At 40.0% G+C, this 25,008-nt stretch overlaps 2 protein-coding genes across 5 annotated transcripts in view; both read left to right on the top strand.

Moving 5' to 3' along the window:
• Positions 1-2,366: 2,366 nt before the first annotated feature.
• Positions 2,367-8,740, top strand: rtca (RNA 3'-terminal phosphate cyclase). The gene is made up of 11 exons (XM_005948422.3): positions 2,367-2,536; positions 2,691-2,791; positions 3,297-3,440; positions 3,573-3,696; positions 4,275-4,333; positions 4,411-4,552; positions 6,996-7,117; positions 7,362-7,420; positions 7,641-7,735; positions 7,811-7,915; positions 8,095-8,740. The coding sequence occupies exons 1-11, from the start codon at positions 2,486-2,488 to the stop codon at positions 8,191-8,193; spliced, it is 1,101 nt and encodes a 366-aa protein (XP_005948484.1). The 5' UTR covers positions 2,367-2,485; the 3' UTR covers positions 8,194-8,740.
• A 6,167-nt stretch (positions 8,741-14,907) lies between these two features.
• cdc14ab (cell division cycle 14Ab) overlaps positions 14,908-25,008 on the top strand; it is a 28,844-nt gene continuing 18,743 nt past the window's right edge. For all 4 annotated transcript variants that reach the window (XM_005948421.3, XM_005948419.3, XM_042214668.1 and 1 more), the window contains exons 1-8: positions 14,908-15,319; positions 16,561-16,651; positions 17,139-17,214; positions 18,176-18,268; positions 19,657-19,736; positions 22,803-22,869; positions 23,228-23,290; positions 24,028-24,115. In XM_005948421.3, the coding sequence (XP_005948483.1) occupies positions 15,274-15,319; positions 16,561-16,651; positions 17,139-17,214; positions 18,176-18,268; positions 19,657-19,736; positions 22,803-22,869; positions 23,228-23,290; positions 24,028-24,115 (604 nt within the window). In that variant the 5' untranslated portion in view covers positions 14,908-15,273. The remainder of the gene's footprint in view (positions 15,320-16,560; positions 16,652-17,138; positions 17,215-18,175; positions 18,269-19,656; positions 19,737-22,802; positions 22,870-23,227; positions 23,291-24,027; positions 24,116-25,008) is intronic.

Genomic DNA, 25,008 nt, shown 5'->3' with positions numbered 1-25,008 from the left:
AGGGTCGTCCGATTTTAAAATGCCACTTAATTAGAATGATTTTACAAATAACATGGGTCTGTGTGGCCCCACTGCTCAACAGTCTCTGCTTGCATATGTGATGAGACATGTCATTGAAGGCATTTGTACTACAACCAAGTCATTTTAACCTGATATTAGCATTTATTATTAGCTTGAGGTGACACAAATATCAAACATTTGAAAGATTGATGCAAAAAAGTTATATTCAGAGTAACTCTGAGTCGGCCGACACCCGTCAGACCCTTGACTGAAGGTCGGAGTGACCTTGAACGTCAATAAACTACGTTAAATTAGTGGTGGCCCGTCATTAAAAGAGAGGCAGGCCCTTGCTTCGGCCAATGAGAGCGCGGGAGAGAAACGCGTGCTGTGGAGCTGTGACACCCCCTCACCTGAAGCCAGAGGTCTGAGAGCTCTCGTTTGCCTGACTGAGCTACAGGAAAAGCCTCTCGAGTCTACGAGCGGGGCCTGGAGCTCCTTGGAGAGCGGGAAACAAACAGTTTTAGGGGTTTCTGAGGAAGGGGTTTGACGTTTAGAATCAGTAAGATCTTTGATGTTTCCGGACACTTGATTTCTTTGTCCACTAACCGACTGGTAGAGCTGCCACTCCTCCACGTCTAAAGGCTGTCGCCTGCTGGATAACGTGTTTCAGCCAGGCATGTCCATCAGAAGGGCCGGGGTAGACCCGGGAACAGCTCGATGGCTCCCCGGAGGAGGAGGTGGTTAGAGGGAGGTCCGAGCTTCCCTGCTGCTGCCTCAGCCAACCGATTTAAGATACTTTCAGTCGCCGTTTATTAGTGTTTGTTTACTTTGTTGTTAATTTGTCATGTTTTAGTTATACATTGAAGATCTTTTCTAATAAAATGTCTTCATATCATGAAAGTTAATGTTTTGTATTTGATTAAAAAAAAACAACAACAACAAAAGAAAAACTAAGCTTTCTTTTTACTTTTTTGGACATTTATTTATCATTATTATTATTATTATTATTTGAGTTTAAAAAAAGCATAAAGAGGGAGAGTAACAATCAGCCACATATTCATCATGACAGTCCGTTTTTAGCAATACATTTAGCTCCAGCAGGGTAAACTTAAATGGCGGTAATCAATCTGAAAACACATTTTCACAAAACCGTGAGCAGCCTGTGATGTAATCTTGGTAATGAGCAAAGAGCTCTGACTGGTTTGTGGCCCATCCCTGCATTTACTTTAGCTTTAGAAAAAGGTTACAAAGTAGCTAAAATCACAGAGGTATGGCATTTCAACAAAGACTGTCCAAATTCCAAGGCTCCTCCAAATGCCCAGATTTGAAGGATGGCTCATGTGTATCCCTTATGGCCCACCCCATCCCAGCATTCATTTTGGGTCATCGTCATATTCTTGGTGCACCACCCTTTTCTTAAGTACTTTACACAAGAAATGAACTGAAAAATGGGTCTCATGAAGAGTGATGAAGCCACATTTGCAATTTTTGGTTCAAATCTTCATTGATGTTACAGTAAAGCTGCCTAGGATAGTAAGAGAGTATAATAAAGGTGCTCATACCAAATCTTGGCTTTCAAGCTCATTACAAACTCTGTTTTATATGTTCATGCATGTTTGCCCATGTTTCAGCCATTTGCTGCACCAGCTTCCCATTGTCCTAGCAAAATGTAAAAAAACAGCGGATGAAGGGGTCAAGACTTCTGTACAGCTTTTCAATAGGACTGTAAAATAATTTGAAAGGAACTGAGGAGAGTTAATGGCTGGAAAATGTTGTATTCCATAAACTACAGATAAAATATTTTAGTAAATAAACAAAATCATGTTTTCTACTCCACCACTTGGAGGAAAGAAAAAAACTGTTTTAGTGTGGTCACTTTTTTTTTTCATTTTAGTTTGAAAGTTAATGGAAGTGGTTGCAGTCATTCGGTTATAGATGAAGAAGTGTAGGGAGGAGGAGTAGAGAAGACGCAATCATTTTACGTCTCATATTAAGGTGCACTGGGCTAAATTATACACCATGCATTTTAGGGAAACATTGCAATAAAAATGTAAGTACTGTGGGGGTGCTGAGAGTAGAGCATGTAATATTATACTGTCAGGAGTATGAGAAAGAAAGAAGACAACTGATTCAAAACCCAAATAGAATGAAACTGAAACTAGATTTAATTTGTTTACTTAGAAATAACCCAGGAAGTAAAAGTTATCAGGTCATAATTTATGGCGTTATTTTTGTGCCACTATTCTACAAAAATAACGCCATATTAATTAGGTATCTTAGACAAACCCATTTGTATAATAGCATCCAATCCTGAAGCGTCATTCTGGTTCCCACTCCATACAAGTTGGTGGCGGTAATGCACCAATTCGTTCTTTGTCAACCGCTGATAAAGACCAAGAAGAAGAAGAACAAACACAAGGGAAAAGTACGGGAACCTGGAGTTGAGCTGAGCAACAGCATCCGAGTAAAAAATTCTTTGTTTTGAATGAAGATGGACTCTGAGGCTGTGGAGATAGACGGCAGCGTGATGGAAGGAGTGAGTACTCACTTTATGTTGGGGAGGTGATCACATGAAAAGCTGCCGGCTTTCCCCGCCGCTAATGTGCTAGCACAATGCTAGCGCGGCGGACAGCAGGCGGTTTTTAGCTCGCTGATGTCGCTTCTGTTTCCCCTTCATTTGCTCTGTGCAGGGCGGACAGATCCTGAGAGTCTCGGCGGCGCTCAGTTGCATCATCGGGTCCTCCATCAAAATCACTAAAATCCGAGCCGGCAGAAGCACGCCGGGTCTGAGGTGAGTTACTAGCTCAGTGCTAGCAGGCTAATGTTAGCCTATTCATTAAAGTTGATGCATCGGTTTACTTAAAAGTATTAACAAAAACAACCGATTGTCCGATTTATTTACATTGGTGTTATTTGCTCTACCGTGTGAACGCTGATTAGTTAAATACCTCCCGGTTTGTCTGCGTGCTTTTGTTGAGACTCAGCTGATTTAAAAACGCAGCTTCTGTGTGAAAAGAAGACCATCTGTCACCTTCAGCTTCAGTCTGCACAGCACGACTTTTAGCAGCTTCAGCAGAAACCTTCACGACTCTGTGCCGCAGAACTTCCTCGGCTTTTAATCAGTTATCTTAATTAGATTTTATTGATTACTGTTCGGTGCATTTTATTTGCGACGTTTTCGTGTGCATTTCTATTTCGTTCTTAAAAAGTTGGAGGCACAAGCCCCCTCAAAGTCCCAGTAAAAGAACAGGAGTTCTGAAATTTCAAATGGTAACATTTTGATCAATTGTGTGCAGACCACAGCACCTGACCGGCCTGCAGCTGGTCTCAGATCTGTGTTCTGGCAGTCTTCAAGGAGCCAGCATTGGCTCCACTGACATCAGTCTGACTCCTGGTAAAACCCGGGCTGGGAACTACATGGCTGACACGCAGACTGCAGGGTAAGTCTGACCCACTGACTGCATCACTTACTATGTAACCAGCTGCTATCTGGCAGTAATACAAAAGCTATTGATTGTTTTTGTTTTAAACATTAAACATCTATATATAATTACTTCTTGTGTGTGTGTCAGGAGTGTGTGTCTCCTGCTGCAGGTTGCTCTGCCTTGTGCTCTTTATGCCGATGCTGCCTCACAGCTCTGTCTGAAGGGAGGAACCAACGCAGAGATGGCTCCTCAGATTGACTACACTATCAAGGTAATCGACATAGACACACCGCAGCCCCATAACAGACAAAGCAATCATCATTGGTACCACAATACCAAGAACAGTCTCCGTTTTAATCCAACTCACTGAAGAGTATATTATGTCAGTATGGACCATGATTTTTACCTTTAGAGTGGAAAGAGTCACTTTATTTTGCCTGGACCACTCTGATCCTCCATAGACTGTATTAAAGTTTGATAGAACACAACTTTTTATGCTGTCAGTGGTCATCCACCCAAGTCTAATATTCATTAGATGTTGCTAGAGTTCTATTTGACTTTTAAATCTAGTTATTCAGCAGTAATCTGATGTGGCCTATGAGACAGAAAGTGAAGATCAAATGTGTAGAAAGGGATAAGACAGAGTTTACTGATGGGCTTGTGATATTAGTCAACCAGAGAGAAACTTCGGGTTACCACAGTCTGTTACCCTGCTAACTGACTCAGAGCTTCAGTTAGTGCCTAACTTGATGCACTTCCAGTGAAAGTGAAAGCAGAGAACTTTAAGTGTGTGTTTATAGCGTTTGTTTTTATATTACATTTGATTGTATTTTTTTTTTTTGTCTTCAGGTATTCAAACCCATTGTGGAGAAGTTTGGAGTCCATTTTGACTGTGACATCAGAATGAGGTCAGTGTACCAAGATCGACAGAGTTGAAATGTTACTGGAGTACTTGTGTGTATCTGACTGTGTATTTGTGTATCAGGGGTTTCTACCCTAAAGGTGGAGGTGAGGTCATGGTGACGGTGAATCCAGTCAAAGAGCTGACGCCTGTCACAATGACTGAGAGAGGAAACATCACAAAGATCTATGGTAGAGCTTATGTTGCTGGAGTTCTACCTTTCAAAGTAAAGTTCACACTCACTCACATTACTCATTTTATGGTTTTTACTGCGTCAACTGTTGTGTTTTTGTTTTTCTTGTGTACTGGATTATTTTTCCAGTCTTTCATTAATTTGCCGGTACACAATTTCTTCTTCTTATTTTTTTTTGATAATACAGTCACTGCTAATTAACTAGTCTTAGCCACATGCTATGTTTCAGAAAGGATTATTTGTGCTCATTATTAGCTCGTTGGCTAATGACTTGTCATTCAAAAATGGCTAGCCAATGAATAAGCAGTTTCACAGTGAGGCCTCCTACTAACGTCAGTCTTTTTTGAAACTCTATTGTGATGACCTTGCTACGTCCATCTTTTATACAGTCTTTCACTTTGTTTATATTGAGCTACACAAAGCTCACCGAGGCTTCAGAACAGGATAAGGACTGACATCACCAGCTAGAGTCCAAGATGGCGACTTTAAGCCTTGATTTAAGTCTGTTGCGGACACGGACAGCTGGAGACCCAGCAGCCTAGTGTTGGACTTGGTCGTTCGGTCTCCACCTGGCTAAGGAGTGCACTCCACTCCTGAATATAAAATATCCAGTGTTTGCGATGAATTGGCGTTAGGTTTGAGTCCTGTGCAGAACAGCAGTGGAGACAGTGCATAACAGTATAGTTAGCACTTAACTGTCATCTTCCACAACTGCACTGAATTCCCGATGAACAGTGTGCTATTTAATAGGGCTGCTCAATTAATCGAATTTTAATCACGATTACGATCTGGGCTTTCAACGATCATTAAAAATGACTGAGCCGATTATTAGCCCCTCCCTCATTTATCCGCGACACCTTAAAGGCCGGTCCGTGAAAATATTGTCGGGCATAAACTGGTCCGTGGCGCAAAAAAGGGTGGAGACCGCTGATTAAGAGGACCCGAGGGAAGCTCGGAAAGCTAAGCAGAAGTTATTTGGAGAGGAGAGTGACGCCGTTGGTTGAAAAGAGTTAAAAAAAAAAAACTTCAGTGGTGTTGCACATTATTTTATATTATTTTTTTAAAGTCATTGTTAACCCTTTAAAGCCGGTCAGAGCAGCACGCTCCGTTTTGCGTAACTATTTTTAAATCCCTGTAGAACCGGAACCGTGTAAGCTAGCGCAATAATTTGTTTTGCATATGAAACCGGAGGAGTTGTACTTGCATCTGATGCCATCAGCTTGTCCTCGGTCACGGTTTCGTTCCACATATAGCTTTGCAAAAATTGCATAAAAATCGCTTGCAGGAACAAAAACATAATATTCCAGAAACACGCTTTGCCGTTCCTGTCAGCTGTTCGTAACACTTCCCACAGTGAAATGATGCACATGCTGTTTTCTTTGCAAATTTGCATCATAGGATTGTTTTTTGTTTTTCCTGCAGTATATAAAAATTGCTGTATCTCCAAAATAAAACTATGAAGACACTCAAAATAAATTTCCTGTTGTTGTAAACTATTTTTTGCAACTTTATTGTATTTAAAGTTTTGAGGGATAAACCTCTTAAATTTCTCAAAGTAGAAATATATGTAAACAAAACAAAAGCGATTTTCAATTTTTTTTTGTAGTTTATTGCACTTTTTTGCAATTTATGTAATTACTATGGACTTAATGCATACATATTATTAAAATATGGGCTATAACAGTTGTATTGATGTATAGCAACTTGAAATGCTCCCACAAATGGCACTACAGCATGAAAAAAAAAAAAAATATAAGCCCTGGTGGACTTGGTTCTATAGTAGGTCTTAAAGGGTTAAATAAATATCGTCAAATAATCGTGATCTCAATTTCAGTGAAAATAATCGTGATTATCATTTTTGCCATAATCGAGCAGCCCTACTATTTAACCCTTGTACTGTGCAAAGACCCAGAAATGAATCTACCAGCAGTTTATGGGATGCAGATTCTAGTCAGACAATTTCAGACCATCATGTGACTCCACAAATTTTCCATGTTGTTATGGGGGAATCATTTAGACAATCGTGATGCAAGACAAATTAGCAGTGGTCAGAGCGTTTTGGAGTATGGGGAGTGCCAACCTCTCATCTATATCTCAAGTGCAAACAGCACACTGGATGAGTGTCTGGTTGCTTTAGGAGATGCTGCCCTTTCAAACGGTACATGCCAAGATAACATAATATGACATAAAGATATGGGCAACATATGTGATGCCAGGACAAGTTGTGCCTGGAACATACAGAGAAAATCTGAACCTCTCTGATTTGTTGCCTTCTGTTTAAGAAGAGCCACTGTAGCCAAGGTTGTATGCAGCCAAGGTTTCTGTGGAAATGGATTCACTTTCTTAAACTTAGTTAAGGAACTTTCGAATGAAATGTATTGTCCGGTGCTGCGTAGTCTGTTATTGTAAAACTAAATGTGAAAATGTCAGGTATGCTTTTCTTTATTGAGCTGACTGTAGTTTTTGTTTTCTACAGTTGGCTAAAGACATGTCAGCTGCTGCTGTTCGAACCATCAGGAAGGAAATCAAAGAACTTTACATCAACATCCAGCCACAGCAAGAGAAGGAAAAGGCCTGCGGGAATGGGAATGGAATATTGTAAGCTCTAAACATACGATGCATTCAGCGTTGGCATGCAAGGAAGAAGAAATGTTCTGGAACTTTAGAAAAGAGGAAAAGCATTTGGCCAGAGTTCTGATCATTTAAAATCCTCAGCATGAAGAGGAGTTATAGCTTTGTGAAACCTGGTCTAAGAGGCCGTACGCTATGAAGCTCTTGGTTTAAAACTGCCAATGCTCCCCAAAGGATCAGCCCCCTGACTGCTTTTCCACCTCTTTTTCAGAATCATTGCCGAGTCCTCTACAGGTTGCATATTTGCTGGTTCAGCACTGGGAAAGAAAGGTGAGGAGTCACACGAACCAGCAGGTGGCAGCAATGCTGCAGTAATGTGATAAATGTTGACACCTCATTGAGAAATGTAATTTATATGAAGTCATTACTTCCCCATGCCCCCCTCTTTGAAAACAAACATGCTTTGAATGCTTGTTGGGCTGATGTTCTGAAACAGTGACTTTTCTTTTACAGTGCAGATGTTCAAGTACATGGGATTTTTGTTTTTCAGGTGTGTATGCAGATAAAGTGGGTATTGAAGCTGCTGAGATGTTGCTGAAAAACATCAGACACAATGGCTGCGTGGACGAATTCCTGCAGGACCAGGTGAGTGTGAGAGAGAGCGACGCGCGCACACACTCTGCGACCTTACTCTGACCTTACTCTGACTCTCCTCTGCAGCTCATTATCTTCATGGCGCTGGCAAAGGGAACGTCTCGGATTCGAACCGGTGCTGTGACACTACACACACAGACAGCAATTCACATCGCAGAGCAGCTGACTCAGGTCAGAAACTCTTACCGCACAAGACTGACCCAATGGTGCCTTTTCTGTTCGCGAGTCACAGTTTCAGTTTTAATATTGCTTCTCTATCTTGTCCTGGTGTCTGACGCAGCACCTCAGGTCATCCTCGGGTCTGAGTCGAGCTGATCAGTCATTAACCTTGCGTGCTGTTGTATTTGCAGGCAAAGTTCACAATAACAAAGTGCGAAGACGAGCTGAGCAGAAACATCACCTACATCATCGAATGTCAAGGATCAGGAGCGGTGAACCCCAACCTGTAGCAGAACACGCTGTGCACACACTGACCGCACGCTCGGTAGCTGCTCCAAACGTGGCCGACCCTCTTAGTTTCTGTCTCTCAGGGTTTTTTCCAGAAATACTGTAATAAATAAATCTCCTCCTTGTGTTCACATGTTTCTGCCTGTTTTTAACTGCTCCAAGGAAAGATTTCCAATGTTTCCCCATGTGCACTTCACTTTCCTGGTTCTTTGGTTGCTCTTTGACTGAAAGCAGATTTGGGATTATGCTTTTTGGTCACTATCCTCCATGGTCAAATTTGAGTTTTCTTTGTTCAGTTTGAAAATTTTTTTTCATATATCCATTGAGATTTTGGCTTTTTGCATGAGAATTAAACCCTCAGCAAAGAAGGGTCATTGCGATTAAAGGATCAGGACTATTTAACACTTATGTGGAGTGTAGTAGTTAGACTATTGAGAGGCTTTGTCAGTCCGGTTCAGAAATCAGCATTGCTGATTATCTAACAGTGACCACTACATATGAAGTTTTGAGTTGTAATCATAACCTGACCAATAAAATGAATAAACTGTCTTCCAGTTCTATCTTTATCTGCATGCTTTGCTCAAGCTCATCATAAAACTGATTGCAATTCAACTACTGCGCAACCTTAAGAATGATTTCTTAAAAGCAATTGTTTTTGCTCAGAATCTACATTCATTGGAAGCATGCCCACTATGAACCGATGTATCGGGCCTCTACAGATGAGCGTACAGGCTGACTGGGAAGAGATGACTGCTGTGCTTCCTGAACCAAAATAAAATTCTGTCCGCAAATGTACGGCATTCCCAGTTTACTTGTCCCACCTACAGGAGATCTGAAATATGGCAAATAGAAGCTTAATACAGACATGGGGATTACAAAGGAGGAAGTTCTCAGTTGGGGTGGTTGTAGAGCAGGTTACCGACTAATGACAGGGTTGGTGGTTTGATCCTGGTGTTCATATGAATAGTAGGAAGCGCTTTGATGTAGATGCACGTGTGTGAATGTGATGTTGTATAAAGTGCTATGTAAGAGCCAATCCATTTACAATTAGCCCTGTGCTGTGGCTTTATGTTGTTGTGTAGGAGCTGTGAGTGGAGGTTTATAGATATTTGACCACACACTCCTACTGTTTACATGGTTGCAAGATTTAGGCTCAAGAATTGCAGTTCATATGTAACCACTTTAATTTTGGACTGATGACTTAACTAGTTACTACACACAAACACAGGACATACACCAGGACAAGACACTGAGTCAATAGAAAAAAGTGTGTTTGTGTTTACTGCATGTTTTGAGGGACGCCTGTGTGGTTGTGTGCAGATCCAGTGTATAAACTGATATAAGAGAGAAAATCAGTCCACCAAAAAGAAAAACAAAGTTCTATCAGTGCATCAGAGCTGTACATGTCTATAAAGTGAGGTACTGTTACGGGCACTGATGAAGTCGTTAATAGGAGGATTTACAGCTGTACGAGGGGCCCGTTTTGGCCAAATCAGCAGTGTTTTTTTATTCTGTGTTCAGCAAATCTTTAGAATTTTTTTTTTTAATCTTATGTTGTGGCCTGTGGTGTCTTTCTAGTTATTTAAGTTTTATGTCACCCCCAGAACTGGCAGGAGGGGATGACCCTAACTCTTCACACCACCTGTTCCTCAGGTTCCACAGAGTGCTCCACATCCACATTGCCCAGCTCTCTGGGCTTTGGGCCATGACTTTCCATGCCTGTTTGGATCTCCCTTTCTTCATGTTTTCAATACTTTTGCCATGTGTCATTTCTCATTATTGCGCATAAATTAAATTATGGACATCTATGGTTTGATTCCTCTCCATGTGTGAATTGGATGGGTTGGTACTGAAAATTTCACTGAAAAACTGGTGAAAATTTCATATCAATAGCACCTTCAGAAATATTTTTACTTAGACAACTGGTGACGTGTTCAAAACGTATGTTACTCACTGTGTATTGTGTGGGTGGTTGAATGGTTAGGTATTGGCAGGGTTTTTAAAATATTTTTGTAGCTTTTCTACCCCATGCAGTTTCTTCCCAAATAGCATCAAAGTTTTTTTGATGTAAAAACTGAATGTGTGCTGCGGATTAAATGGGTAACTGGCTCCTGACTATTCTAGACCTGGACTTCCTGTGTCCTATGGTCCTGTTTCCGTGATGTCGTTAGTTATTGTGTTGGTTGCCCCTCTAACTCACCTGCGGTAGGTGACATGATGTACAGTGTGCATAGCAGGAAGTCCAGCTCAGAATGTGTGTTGAAACCTGAGGAGGCTGTAAACTCACACCTCTGTCCCCTCTGGAACCAGGGGTAACCCAATCCAGGGCACCTGACACCGCTTTCCTTCAGCTGTGCCCTTACAGTCTGTTTGTTCCCTTGCAGCATGGCAGACACCGGGTCCTGGAGGACCCACCAGGTCAACCCTCTGATACTCCAGCCAGGACCCAGACCTGGACAAGGACCGGTACCGGGGCCGGGACCTGGATCAGGATCAGCTCCCAACTGTGTGTGGATCTCATTGATCGCAGGTGAGTTTGAAGTCGTCATTGGGATACATACAGATGCTCAATGGACGTTAAAGGACTACTCTGTAATACAAATACAGCAGGAAACTTTACCACAAACTCAGTCTGAGGTCAGAGGAAGGATCATTTCACCTACATTTCACACAGAATAGTTTAAAGAATTTTCTAGAAACTATTTGATTGACTTAGGAAAGATATAGGAAAAACAAAAGAATAGAAACTCCTATTTATTGTAGGGACTCATTATTGTAACTTTAATGACATATTCTTTTTCATATTTATCTATAAATATGACTTTTTATTGACTAAATGAGGCCTAAGCCCCATAACAAGCACGTCTCTTGGTCATCTGCTTGAGGATTTGCCATTAATTACAGATAATAGACTCAAAACACCTTGACCTTGGTTACCTTTGTTTATCCAGAAATGATGATGTCTTGGATTTGGCTGGAGGAAGAAATCTAATTTCAATGAAATTATATTGCATTCAGAATTTCATTATTTACATTGCACTTACATGTTTCACATATTAAACAAATTTTAATATTAGACAAAGATAAAAGCTACCCAAACCTGTGTGAGAGAGTAACTGCTGCCTACACCTAAAAACTTGTGCCACCCTTGGCAGCAACAACTGCAATGAGTCTTTCACATCGTGGTGCTGGATTTTGGCCCACTGTTGCAGAATTGCTTCAACCTCATTGGAGGGTTTTTGAGCATGAGAAGAGCAGAATTTATGTTTCCACCAATTATACCAAGTGATCCAGTTCCTGAGGCAGCAAAGCATCCACAGACCATCGCACTACCACCACCATGTTTAACTGTTGCTGCTATGTCCTTCTTATGAAATGCTGTGTTCGTTTTATGGCAGATGTAACAGCAGTCAAACCTTAAAAAAGTTCATCTTTTGTCTCATCAGTCACAGAACATTTTCCCAACAGTCTTGGGGATCATCAAGATGTTTTCTGGCCAATGTGAGATGAACTGTTGTGTTCTTTTTGCTCAGCAGCAGGTTTCTTCTTGAAACTCACGGTTGCCACTATTGCCCAGTCTCTTTCTTATTGTTGAATTATAAACTCTGTCCTTAACGGAGCCAAGTGAGGTCTGCAGTTCTTTAGATGTTTTGGGTTCTTTTGTGGCCTGGATGAGTCATCGGTGTGCTCTTGGAGCAATTATGCTGAAAACAGAGGATAGAAACAGAGTTGATAATGGCCTAAATTTAAAATGGACCGCTGTAATTTGGAGACAGCAACAAAGATGGTGTTGTAAGCTCACCTTGTTCAGACAGCAAAAAGGGTGGGCAGTCACCAAGAGATGCCTCAAATAGGATGAGACCTGTTGCAGTGGTTGATACTGGTTGGTCGATACCACACACCAAAGGTTGCTTCCTGCTCCTGGTTGGCTCTTTCGATTTGGCCATTAGTCTGCAGCTGGAAACCAGATGAGAGTCTAACATTTGGCCCAATGGCAATGCAGAACTCTTTCCAGACTCTCAAGGTGACTTGAGGGCCACTGTCTGAGATGATGACAACAAGTATCCCCTGGAGGCGGATCACATGGTCGATCGGTAGTTGATTCATTTGTAGTGCTGTAGGGAGCTAGAGTAGAGCAATGAAATGAGCAGCTTGGAGATCGATTCTCCAATGACGTTGTTAAGTGATAGCAGAGGCAACCCAATGACAAAATCCAGGGACAATGCATATACAGGTGGAGTACAGGTCTAAGTAATCCTGCAGGTGGAGAACTTGAAGATTTATTTTGGGCACAAATAAAAAAAAGCAGGAAAAAGCAACACGGATGCATTTTGCTTTTCCGTTGCTACAAGAGCACTGCTCCTAAACCGTAAACGTGAGTAGAGGTGTCAAAGAAAACCATCTCTGCTGAGCGTCAAATGGTTGCAAACCTTGGCTAGGTCTACCTTCACTTTTGATAATGAAACCAAGAAAAGTCACAGATTCAACGCACCTGTCTCATGTTAACACACAGTCTGTTTTCTAGCTGTCTTTGTACCTGGAAAACATAGTCGTGGTGGTCTATAAAGTTCTTTGAGATGATGAGTATGTCATTTAGGAAGACAAAGATTAACTGGTTCAGAAAGTCCTGAAGCACGTTGCTCGAATCTTGTTCCGTTCAGTTGTGTAAATCCACAAAGAGCAGTAAACCTGTGAGCAGCCTCAGCAGCACGGGTCAACCAATCACAGCCTGAACACAAAGAAAATATACTGGAACCCACATTAGAAATCATTTTGTATTGTGATATTTGCCCCCACGCTGAGCCACCACAGTTATTCTTAACATCCCCGCACCTACCGAACGCCACTTTAACCCCATACTCATTTTTCTGTTTAGGTGTTGAGGAAGACTCACCATCTACAATGTAGGCAACAGCAAATAGAACCGTTTAAAAAATAAATAAATTAATAATTCCCTTTCTTTTTCTCTGTTTTATTAGAATTAGGATTTAGATTAAAATGTTTGTATTCCAATGTAATATCATAGTTTTATTAGTTTATCAATATAGTTCAGTTAGCTTTGCACATAAATGGCTGGTAGAAATGTCTTCCAAAGAGCTGCTTTTTTTTTTTTTTACTTTGAGTACATTTCAGAGCCCATACTTTTTTACTTTTACTTGATCAGTTAAGTCAATACTTCAGTTTTTATCACAGTATACTTTTTGGCACAAGTGTCTGTACTTCACTGCACTTATTTTATATTATAAAGAAATCATCTTTTAACCCCTAAAAACAGCTTATGTAATTTTGAACTTTTATTTTTAAGTTATTTTATAATTTGGCTAAAATCATTTGAGAGCTGAAACAACACGTAGAGATTATTTTTCAGCCTGTAAAGGTCTGAGAGTGATAAAGGCAGCTGGAAACATTTTAAAATGTCATTTTACTGTTAACTGGATTTTACTTTGAAAGGCAAGCACATTGAAACACCTTCTGTTTAAACAGTAGTGTAATGTGCACATTTTATCAGCTCAGATAAGTGACATCAATATAGGTGCGGTTTTACTTTAAAGGGGTTTTAAGCTGCTGTTTGAATGATCCAGATAGCAATGTCACATGCTGACTGCCATACACACTCACAAGATCAGCCATAATGATTTAGATAGAGAGAGAGAGATAGTGACATAGTAATACCAACAAGTCATATTCTAAAAATTCTTTCACTGCGAGTAGCAGTACTTACCTAGTGTGCATAACGTGGACATGATTACAGTATAAAGACACCCTCTGCGTCTGATTTTCAGCTTAAAATTTGAAGCTGTTTTGTGAATGCTTTTAATGGCCAAGGTTGTTAGATGTCTGGGAGATCCATAAATCCATCATAATGAATATTATTTATATTTAATTATTTATTATAGTGATAGATGTTATCAGAGGAAAATTTCTTGAAAACAATCAAATGCTTCATAAAACCTTAAACTGCTACTGTGAAAAAAAAAGTAAAAGATATAAAAACATGGAAAAGTTCAAAGCCTTGTGACTCACAACCTTTGAATAGTGTTTCTTTGATAAAGTGTGCCTGAGATTGCTCTTGGTTTGTTACTTTTCAAGATACTCAGACAATTGCTGACTGAGTTGCCTGTTCTGATATAACTTTTGTGGGAGATCTCTCAAATCTGAAAGACAACTTACACATCAAATTGTTAAAGGAAAGAAGAAGAAGAAGAAGAAAACTGATAATTAATTGTTATTGCATTGGCACATTCAATAAGAATAATAAATCTGACAGTCACACCAACCCTCTATATGTGCTCATTACATCCATTTAATCCCCTGAGGTCTTCCTCGTTTCCTCCGCCCTCTCATCCTTTATCTTACATCACTTTCCCTCCTCTGCACATGTCCAAACCATCTCAATCTTGTCTCCAAGTTGCTCAGTCTGAACTGTCCCTCTCATTGACTCATTTTTAACTCATATAATTTGTGTTCTTTTGTGAATAAAATACGGAGTTTTTGGCTTTGCAAATCGTTGCTCTGTTTTATTTACATCATTTTTTTTTGGAACCAACTAGTTTTTTCTTTTTCCAGCTTATCAAATACTAGTCGAGTAGACCGAGTGATTGAAGGCCTCGTTATTTGTTTCCCAGTGGAACTTGAAAGCAACGCAGAAAGGCAGCATGTTCTGTTTGGTGATTGGCTGTCGTTGCTATGGGAGCGGCTCCCGTTGCTACAGTAACGTGTCTTAAGGAGGGATTTAGGCAATCTGAGTTTTAGAGTGTCGGATCGTCGTCGAGTGGTGCTAACATGCTAATATGAAGGCTGAGAATACTTGTCGTTATAAAACAGAAAGCAATGAGTAGAAAGGATAGTATTTTCGAGGGGAGAAGCTGAAAAGACCAGTGTGGAACTAATGTGAAAGTTTCTAACTTTAGTTAAAACTCTCTGTTCAGCTGCCTGCTAGCCCGCTAACGGCTTATTGAACTGCTAGCAGTTCAGAAAAGTTTGTGGAGATAGCAGGCGGAGCCGAGACAGGTCAGGCGTTAGACGGATCCGTGACGGTGGCGGGTGCAAAACAGTCCCCGATCCTGTCTGCCTTGTTCAGGATGAGCCAGGACTCTGAGCTGCTGGGAGCCGTTGAGTTTATCAAAGGTAACTTTAACAGTATTGTTACAGAGTTAACAAGGGGACAAAAAAAGCACAATACATAGTTGTTAAACTATTTGTCACAACTCCACGGAGAACTGGGAGTTGTCGAGTTAAAAAAAAGAAAAGAAGGTAAAATCCTATAAATAGAAAATCAACTTTATGCCATTACACAGCAGGTTAGTGATTGTTTCCATTGGTGACTGGTTTTATATAAAGTGATGTTGATGGATAACTTTGCTTAGCGCCTACTGAGCTGAAATAGAGATTGTGGCATCCTCTCAGATTTGATCAGTCATCGATGCTTCTAAAGAGGGTAACAGTGCTGTACACCTAGCAGCAGCATTCTGTAGAATTAGCCTTGGATTAGTTCCTTATCCTCTTCACTGTTCGTGCGGTCAGTGCTTGGAGTCCCCAGGGCTGCCAACTCCGTGTTTTAAACAGAGATGACAGCTTGTCGTTTGTCGTATACCAGTAGATTCATCGTGCACACAGAAAGGTCACTGTGGAGAGGCAGGGATTGCATAAAAACGTTTTTCTACACTGAGTTCTACACTGTATTCCCTCTCCAGTAACACTGATCAGTTTTGCTATGAATTAAACTAAAAAAAAATCGAATTTTCTGAAATCCATTGTAAGCTTACTGTGTGTAACTAAATAACTCAGTGCATCACTCAGAGCTGATAAGCAGAGCGAAAGAGCTGGTGAAAACAAAGCAATAAAACCAATGCCATCTTTTGAGTGTGTGTCTGTGTCTCATACTAGTGTATAAACAAGGATGAGAGGGTGAAAAATATGCTTCATCACTAAGGTTTGGATTTCAGAAATGAATGAGATGTTTGGACCTAAAATGTTGCTCACTCTGCCCCATTTTTTTTCCTTTTCTGCTGCCTTTATTAGGTTTTCATTATCTCTGAAGTTAAATTCAGAATTCCAGAAGATCAAACTGTAGCAATAATCAGTCCAGACTGTGTTGCACTACAATGTTCTTGTGGGTTTAAAAAAATAAAAATAAAGCTAAGCTCGTTACATAGAGAGGAGCTTCCTAAACCCTCATTTCAGAGTTGTAGACATACAGGAACAGCGCAACATAAAAGCAGAAGAAGCAGAATGCCCATAGTTGACCTGTGTGTTTATTGGTAAGCGTTGAAGGTTTAAAACTTATCAGCAAGTTGTGGTATACAATGGAAAGGCGGTGATTTCCACAATCAGCAAATCTAACTGCCTTTCATATCTGTCTCTAACAGAGCGCCTGTATTTCGCCACGTTACGCAGTAAACCCAAAAGCACAGCCAACACACACTACTTCTGCACTGATGACGAGTTTGTGTATGAAAAGTAAGTATATCACACCTGCTGCACTGCATTCTGACTGTGTGTTTTATATACAACTTGCAAAGCCAGGCATTTGTAACCAGCTTTGTCAACGAGTGTGTTTAATGTTGTATTTGAAGAGTGTACCAAGGATTTGAGCTGTGCATGTGTAACCTGGCACACACATAGTAGGTGAAAGAGGTGAGATGCATTCAACAGTGTAATATTTATTTATTTGCTTTTTTTTTTTTTTTTTTTTAAATGAAGTGAAAGGGATAAAAGCAACTGAGTGCTTTTCTGGATGCTGATGACTGGAAATTTTAGAGGCCTGACTGAACATTAAAAGAAATTAGTCCTGCTTGGACAGTTGAAATGTTGAAGCGTGACCCCTTTACAGGAGAAATACCGTACTTCAGGAATTTAAATGGAGACTTTCACTCTCTGTATCACTTTCCTTTTCAGCCAGCAGGAGTCTGACTGCCTGTATACTCTATGTCCTTTGTGTCTGCAGCTTCTACGCAGACTTTGGGCCTCTGAACCTGGCCATGTTGTACCGATACTGCTGCAAGCTCAACAAGAAGCTCAAGGTGAGTTTCTACTGCTGCCTCACCCTGTGCAGGAATGCCCAGAATGCAAAGGGACAGATGCAGGATGACACAATCTCACAGCAGGTTCACTCTGTGGCAGTGAGTGAACCTGCTGTGAGATTGTGTCATCTTATTTCCACTCCTCCTTCTGACTTCAAACCTCTGTTTTTTGTTTGCACGTTGCCACAGTGATTACATTCTTCTTGTCATTTGTCATGACGTCCAGCTGACTGGACGATCTGGATCCACAGCCCATGTTCATTCTCAAAACGCCCATATAAACACTGATCTGTGCTACGTGTTCATCCCACACCAGGCAGCACGTCTTCTGCTGACAGTGGTAACACAAGATCTGATCTGACACAAAGGGAGCAGGTTTAGTGGTCCTGAGCCTGCTTCCTTTCAGACTGAGAGAAAACATGCTTTCACTTGTGCACTGCAGCCTCAAACTTTTCCAGGACTTACCCGACAGACGTGCAAGCAAAAACAAAACTGTCCTCATTTTTAAGGTGCTTTACAAAACTAAACATTATGGCTAACAGATGGATTTTACCATTTCGGTGCAGCTACCCAATCATTGAAGAAGCACTTACTGCTTAAAGAGCAAGAGTGAAAGTAGACAGTATATCCTCCGTTATAACATAAAACTCATTTTTACAGCCGGGTGCAGCACAAAGTGACCCATGAGTTTTTGGTTCTGTTACTACTTTTCTAACATAAACCCATGTAAGTCTGACTGCAACCAACTAACCGACCTGATGACTTAACGTTTGGTATTAACAGAAGATGGCACTAGACATGTTTTTAAAACTCAACTTTAAACACTTATTTCTTAATTCCAGCTACAGTTACATGTATGTCAGTTTTTGAGAGCAGGGCTCCATGGTGTAAATTAGTCTTTATGCATTTAGTGTTTCATGTCCACTTTGTTTAACCGTGGGTTCTTTCTTGTTGTTGGCAGTCATTCACACTGACCAGGAAGCGACTTGTTCATTACACCAGCTTCGATCAAAGGAAGAGATCCAACGCGGCTGTGCTGATTGGTGGCTATGCTGTGAGTACATCTCTGCTTCTTATCCATCTTTGTGTATAAATCAGAGCTTTTCATAGGAGAGGTGAAGCTAACAAACAAAAAGTTAAGGAAAGAAGAACAAATGACATGTGTTTTGTTTTTGATCATCTTTGCAGTGTTTTGAACTAATTTGTCAGTTGTGTGACATCGGCACACGCACACAATGGAAGGGCAGGCCCATTAATAGGTGCACTTGATCTCAAACTATGTAAGGTGTAATTCGGCTTAAGGCATTTAAGTTGACTTAATTTACTTCCAGAAGTGCATAACACTAAAGAGGACAAAGTGTACCAAATACTTTCCAAGCTCCTTAGACTACCAAATACTCAGCAGTGATGTTGTTAAATGGGGAAAAAAATGTAATCTACAAAAACTCAGCAATAATCTTCAAAGTGTTTATTATGACTGTTCTTTAATGGATATCACTCATGGATATCAACTGCGCACATGCTTCTGTCCATCAGCAATGGGGCTGGGTATTGCCACTGATTTCTATAATCAATTTGATTCTGATTCACAAGGTCTCGATTTGATTCAATATTGACTCAGTCAGAAATATTATAATTCTGATCATTTATCAGTACATATCCATATTAAAAACAAAGCTGACACTTGTGAGACTTCAGAGGTATAAGCATCACAGCAGATGCCTTTGTGTCAAAGTAACTGAGGATAAAATGCAGAAAAAACATGAAGCAGATTTTCCTGGCCTGGCTTTTTATAGCCAATAACCACCTTAAAAACATTCTGCAGTAGATGAAAAATGGAAGAAAACCATGAATCTGCATATGAACATTACCTGATGCTGCTTAAGTGAAGCAGAGCAAAGTTACAGAGGTTTTATTAGAGACCGAGCTAAGTGTTTTGCAATTTGGCATCATTTGTAAAAGTTTAAAATTCTTCTGTATTAAAGAGCAGAAATGAGGCTTTCTTGTCAGAGGTAATTTTGGGGGGGAACTCCCAAAACTGCAGCAGACGGCACTAAACACAACGGTGTTCGTTAGACTCGTGGATTACTGCTGCTTTTTGTTTGTTTTGTAGTCATTTCCATCATTTCCAGGTTTCAAAAAAGGTGGTTTTGATTTTCATGAATGAGACTCTCTCATGACTCAGTGAGCAGTGCTGCTGGATTCTCCACATTTCAGTTCCTGTCGCCTCATTTAATCAGTCTGTGATTTCTGTGCACGTTATCTTGTCACTACATTGAAATAAACCCTTAAACAATTGTTAAATCTTCAGCTTCTTCCGTCATCATTCTGATCCGTTTTATAGCTAAAGTTGTACAAAACTATGTTTTGGTATCAATTTTTAGCTTCTTAAAAACATTCAGCATTTTTTTAAATGCATTCTCTATTAATATCTGTCCTCAGGTGATTTACTTGAAGAAGACCCCAGAAGAAGCCTACAGAGCTTTGATCTCAGGCTCAAATGCTGCTTACCTGCCTTTCAGGTGAGTCTCTCAACAGTAGTATTACTGCAGCAAGTACATTTACCATACTAGACATCTGTACCAGCACTGTTGAAGATCCATAACTTGCAGTTCAAGTTGGAGATTAAAAAAACAACAACAACAAATGACAAGGTTGATTCAAAAAAAGAATTATTTTTTTTATTCCATTTGTGTGCTGCATTTCCGACATTAAATGGTGACTTGTCTGAAAAATAAGTATTTAGTATTTAGTGTTCTTATGAGCTGAGTTAAATGTTGTGAAGCAAACAACAACAGATCTGTCTTCAGGCTGGCGACCTAACCACCCCTACCTTACAATGCTCTTGGCTAGTAGAAAGCATATGTTGGTTATACACTTTTGCTTTCTACTGTAGCACTGTTTGTTTCTAATAATTTGAATGCATTATTATCTCTGTGGAAGTTTAATAAAATAAAATATTTTCAGAGGACTTCTCTGGTATCAGTATTGAGATGCAAATTTCTTTATTTTGATGGGATTATCTTATTTTGTGGCATTAAACCAAAGCTGTACGGTTACAATGTTGAATATCCAAAAGAAGAAAGGTAGCGTTTGCCCAAAATCCCCCAAATCTAATTTTTATCACTTTATTATGGTCATGTCAACAAACATGTCTACTAACGCTAAGCCAATCAAAACTAAAAAAAAAAACAACTTCAACACAAATTCAACACCAAATTATTATTTTTAACAATTAATGGCGACACCACCATAATGTGTTTTCAGCAGCACAAAATGTCCTCCTATTGATGTCGAAAAGCTTTCCAAGAACACAGAGTAAGGTACATTTTAGTCCTTAGTTTAGAGTGTGTGTGTGTGTGTGTGTGTGTGTGTGTGTGTGTGTGTGTGTGTGAAAGAGAGAATCTTATTTTATCTTTTATTCTAAAAGACCTGTGGTTTTCCTCTGAATATTTAATATTTGTCATTAATAAAACAAAAGTCATTCTTACTAAAATAAGTTTAGGGATGCAGCTATCGTTTAAGTGAAGGGTGTTAGCAGTTTGTATACCACAGCTAACAGTCACTGAGAGACCGACCCAGAGCAGATGAGCTCTGTGTAAGAGTGCGTGCTTACAATAAAGGACTTCTTGTTGTCACTCACTGAATTGTTACATAACAGCTGAGCGTGCTGTTGAATGGAGGAGGACTGTTTTTCTGGTGGCCTCATGAGAAGCTTTGAGGTCTCACCTGGCTGCTAATGGATTAAACATGGGTAGGGCCCACCTTTCCAGGGAGGGTTAGTAGTGAAACGTTCAGTGTCTGATCACAGCTCCATTAAGTTGTAGCTATAAAGGATTCAGACCCCTGAAGCAGCTGCAGCAAACACTACTCCTAAAGACTGAGGCCATCTGTTGGAGGTGCAGCTTGGGTGTCTGGGTCTGAACAGAAATAAGAAGAATGTTTAAAATAAAAATGACATGTCTGGTTTTGCCACACAAGATGTTGGAGCAGTGTGTTGTGGGTGGTTTTTTTTTTTTTTTTTTTTGTTTGTTAAATAAATAGTAAATAAAGTGCAGCGCCTCAATTTTAATCCAATGAACCGAGGAATATGAACACACGTCAGTGCTGACCAAGATATTCATCCATAAAAACAGGAGGGAAGAAGAGTCATTTTAATCAGTTTGGGCCACTCTGTCATCATCACAGCCAAAACACATTATTTCATTCATAGTTTGTTATATAATATTTAAATTGCAACAGCTCTGCTTTCATGATTTAGGCCAATAAGAATTTTCATTAGATAAAACTAAATACTAATTTTACTTTTGATTTTAAATGTAATTATTCAGCTGTAAGAAGAGAGCGACAAAACGTGTGAAAACGGAAACTAAAGATCTGAATGTGGAAAAATGGATCAGACACAGTTTACTGATGGACCTCTGGTATTAGTTACCCAGAGTGGCTCTGCCCTCAGGTCTGTTTTATTAAAAATAAATAAATAAAACTGTTTTCTGCTTATGAACAATTCCAATAATAGTAATAGAGAATTCCATTATTGGATAAAAATGCTTAAAGACAAACTCCCAGTGTAAGCATTTATAATTTAATCTAATATCACCCTTCATTAACAGATGATGGGCTCCCTGATGGTCACAGTTTCACATTTAACTAAAAAAACAGGTTGACAGGTGCATTCATATTCACACAGTCACAATTAAAATGATGGAGACTACTTATATTTTATTCTGAGATTATTGTAAATCTGTGTATAAATAAATGATGACAGAATGTCTGTAAAAGTGTTCATGTTAAATACACAAAATGGATTTCAGTATTTGTTTCAAACAAACGTCTGGAAATTAATTGACTCACCTATGCACCCCGATAGCAACTTAATGAATGATGAAATGAATTGATGTCTGTCAGCTGGTTCAGGTGCAGCAGGAGGGGAGGAGTCAGGGAAACTCAGGCTGTTGAAGAAAACCTTCAACAGCCTGAAGGTGTGTGTTACCCTGGTAACTGATTCGGGATTGAAGTTGATGCTCTTTCTGGAACAGAAAACCAGAGTGTCCCTCATCTCAGGGTTAACAAACTCAGAGTTGATAGCCAAACCTACTTCTTGGAATACCCACATGGACATGGTCACCTAAAACTTGGATGGTGTACATATCAATAAAAGAAGGAAAACTGCTGCATAAGCGAAAACCTGGAGCGATCCCTTATATGTCAGGACTCGGAACAGTTAAGATACAGTTTCTCTAAACACAGCGTCTCTGTGTCTTTTAAACCCCAAAACATGCTGCGCCAAAAATTGGTGCACCCCAAGGATCGGGTCTCCCAACACAGAGTAATATAGTGTACGCTGTGAAGTGCCAGGAGGATTGCCATGATTTATACATCGGGGAAACCAAACAACCTCTGGCGAAGCGCAGCAGATAAAAGCTAACTCATCAGGTCAGGACTACGCAGTCTATACACATCTTCAGGCCAGTGGACGCTCTTTCAATGACTAGGATGTGGTGGTGGGAGGAACGTTGGTTTGGGCGGGCAGTCAAGGAGGCCATTTATGTGAATGTATGGTGTCTTCACAATATGTATCTCTGCAGGGATGCTTCTTTTGGGAATTGCACCTTCAACCTGACTGTGTTGGACTGCTTGCAGGGCATCAGGAAGGTGAGGTCAATGTGCCGTCTGCTGAGTACTTGAATTTAAAATCTTAGTTTATTGGATTAATGACATTTTTTTCCCACAGTAGATGTTCCACACTACCTTTTTTCTGTGGGCATTATTACATTTTCTGTTTCTTTTAGTGTCTATAGTACAGTTACATTACACGTTACATTTACATAGATCAAATTACTCTTGTAATGTACTGAGTTCTACATTTTTAACATTTTTGTTATATCTTTTATATCTTTATATTTTATTGCTCTGCTAGACCATTACTGCAGCCATCTTGCAGCTTTGTTGCCGATCTTTCTGCCCTCAGTTCTGTTCAGTTGTTTACAGAGTCAATCATTCTGTGTTTCAGGCTCTGCAGCATGGCTTCTTCAACTTCGAAACCTTTGATGTAGACGAGTACGAACACTATGAGGTATGAATACTCGCATCATTAGTTGCCAGCCGCTGCCAGTGTTTACTTCATCAAGTCAGTCTTTAAAATTCAGTTAGAAGGGAAAGGTTTAGAAAGACAAAAAACCAATCTGAGCCTGGTTGACAGTCATAACTTTAGACATCAAAGCAAAACACGAAGAGAGTCACTCCAACTGAGTTCTGTCTACATTTGTAATGAATTAAGATTTGTTTTAACGAAAGTCAGCCAAAAATTAATACAAAATTCAGCGTGTTTGTTTTGCAGACTAAAAGGATGTTTACTATTCTCACATTATGTAGACAAAAGCATTCCTTGCAGAATGGAAAGAATCTTACTATAATGCACAAAATCATGAGTTGAGCAAGCAAGCTTGGCACACAGGTACATCTTAGACCCCTGTCGCTTCTTATCTATATCAAATATTGATGGAAATACACATAAATATACAGGAAGTTCCCCTTGTTTACATAAACAGCATCTACCACTCGTATTTGTAATTTTCTTAATTTGATTAAGTACAGCTCTCAGGGCATTATTAGTTAAAATTTAACTGACAAATATTCATGATTTTCATCATCATTTCTTGCGTAGAACTGCAAGCATTCATTCATGATCTAAATAATTGATAGTCTTGTAATTAGCTTTGTTAATCTGATGTGTGTGCTTGCTTTTACTCTTAATGGAATTTTGACTACATCTTCTAAAGGTTTTTTGTTGTTGTTGTTTTTTGTTGGCAGCGCGTGGAGAATGGAGATCTGAACTGGATTGTACCAGGAAAGTTTTTGGCCTTCAGTGGTCCTCATCCTAAAACTAAAGTTGAGAACGGTGAGTGAACGTGTTCAGACTGCAGCCTTTCTTTTCTGCAATAGCAAGGGAGTCGGGTGTGTGTTGTTTTAGCATATATTATCATTTTCTTGTCTGTTATCAATTTGGTCGGTTGTTGAAATGGGGGGTGGAGTGGGTTTAGGGTTAGAACACCTCCAGTTACATCATCAGAAGGTCAGATACCATTACCTCAGCTGGGTTATACCAGGGATGAGCATTTAATTTACACGAATTATGAGGTCCGCGGCAATAAGATAAACTCAGTCTGCTCAGTATTCATTTTGTGTCGTTATAAACTTTTACTGGTAAGAGTAGACGTTAGTTAGGCATTGGAAAATGTGAAATGTTTTTGCCCCCTGGTAGTTTCTCCCATGGCAAATTGAATGATTCAAAAACCCCTAAGAGCAGAAGATCCAGGGAACAGTTCACTTTGCCTGGGATAGGCTTACTAGGGCCCCCGCCCTCAAGCCAGGCCCAGGGAGGGTGCCTGAGGGTAAGCTACTGGTGGCTGGTCCATAGTCTGTAGGGCCCGGTCGGGCACAACCCGAAAAGGGACATGGGCCCACATACCTGTAGGCCCACCATCTGCAGAAGGCGACGTAAGCGTCCGTTGCATTGTGTGCTGTGTGGTTCCCGCTTGCAAACAGTCAGGTTCTTGTATTTTGTCTGCACATTGGGCCTCATAGTGATTGAAACACAGTTCTCTGTTCTCCACAAACTAAGCGCTTGGCTATGTTGCTGCCGATGACAGAAAATAAATACTTAAAATTCCATATTTTAGTAAAAACTAGAGATGGCACGATACCACTTTTTTATGTCCGATACCGATATCATAAATTTGGATATCTGCCGATACCGATATGAATCCGATATAGTGTTTTTTTTAATCAATA

Source organism: Haplochromis burtoni, unplaced genomic scaffold, assembly GCF_018398535.1.
Source record: "Haplochromis burtoni strain Fernald_Lab_line unplaced genomic scaffold, NCSU_Asbu1 Contig_598, whole genome shotgun sequence".
Lineage (NCBI taxonomy): Eukaryota > Metazoa > Chordata > Actinopteri > Cichliformes > Cichlidae > Haplochromis > Haplochromis burtoni.
Note: the sequence above shows the minus strand (reverse complement) of the source record. Positions and strands in the feature narration are given on the sequence as shown.

Excerpts from the sequence above, each read along its gene's own strand:
- rtca (XM_005948422.3), top strand. The coding sequence starts at position 2,486 with ATGAAGATGGACTCTGAGGCTGTGGAGATAGACGGCAGCGTGATGGAA. Across the intron at positions 3,441-3,572 it reads GCTGACACGCAGACTGCAGG|GAGTGTGTGTCTCCTGCTGC; the intron begins GTAAGTCTGACC and ends TGTGTGTGTCAG. Across the intron at positions 3,697-4,274 it reads AGATTGACTACACTATCAAG|GTATTCAAACCCATTGTGGA; the intron begins GTAATCGACATA and ends TTTTGTCTTCAG.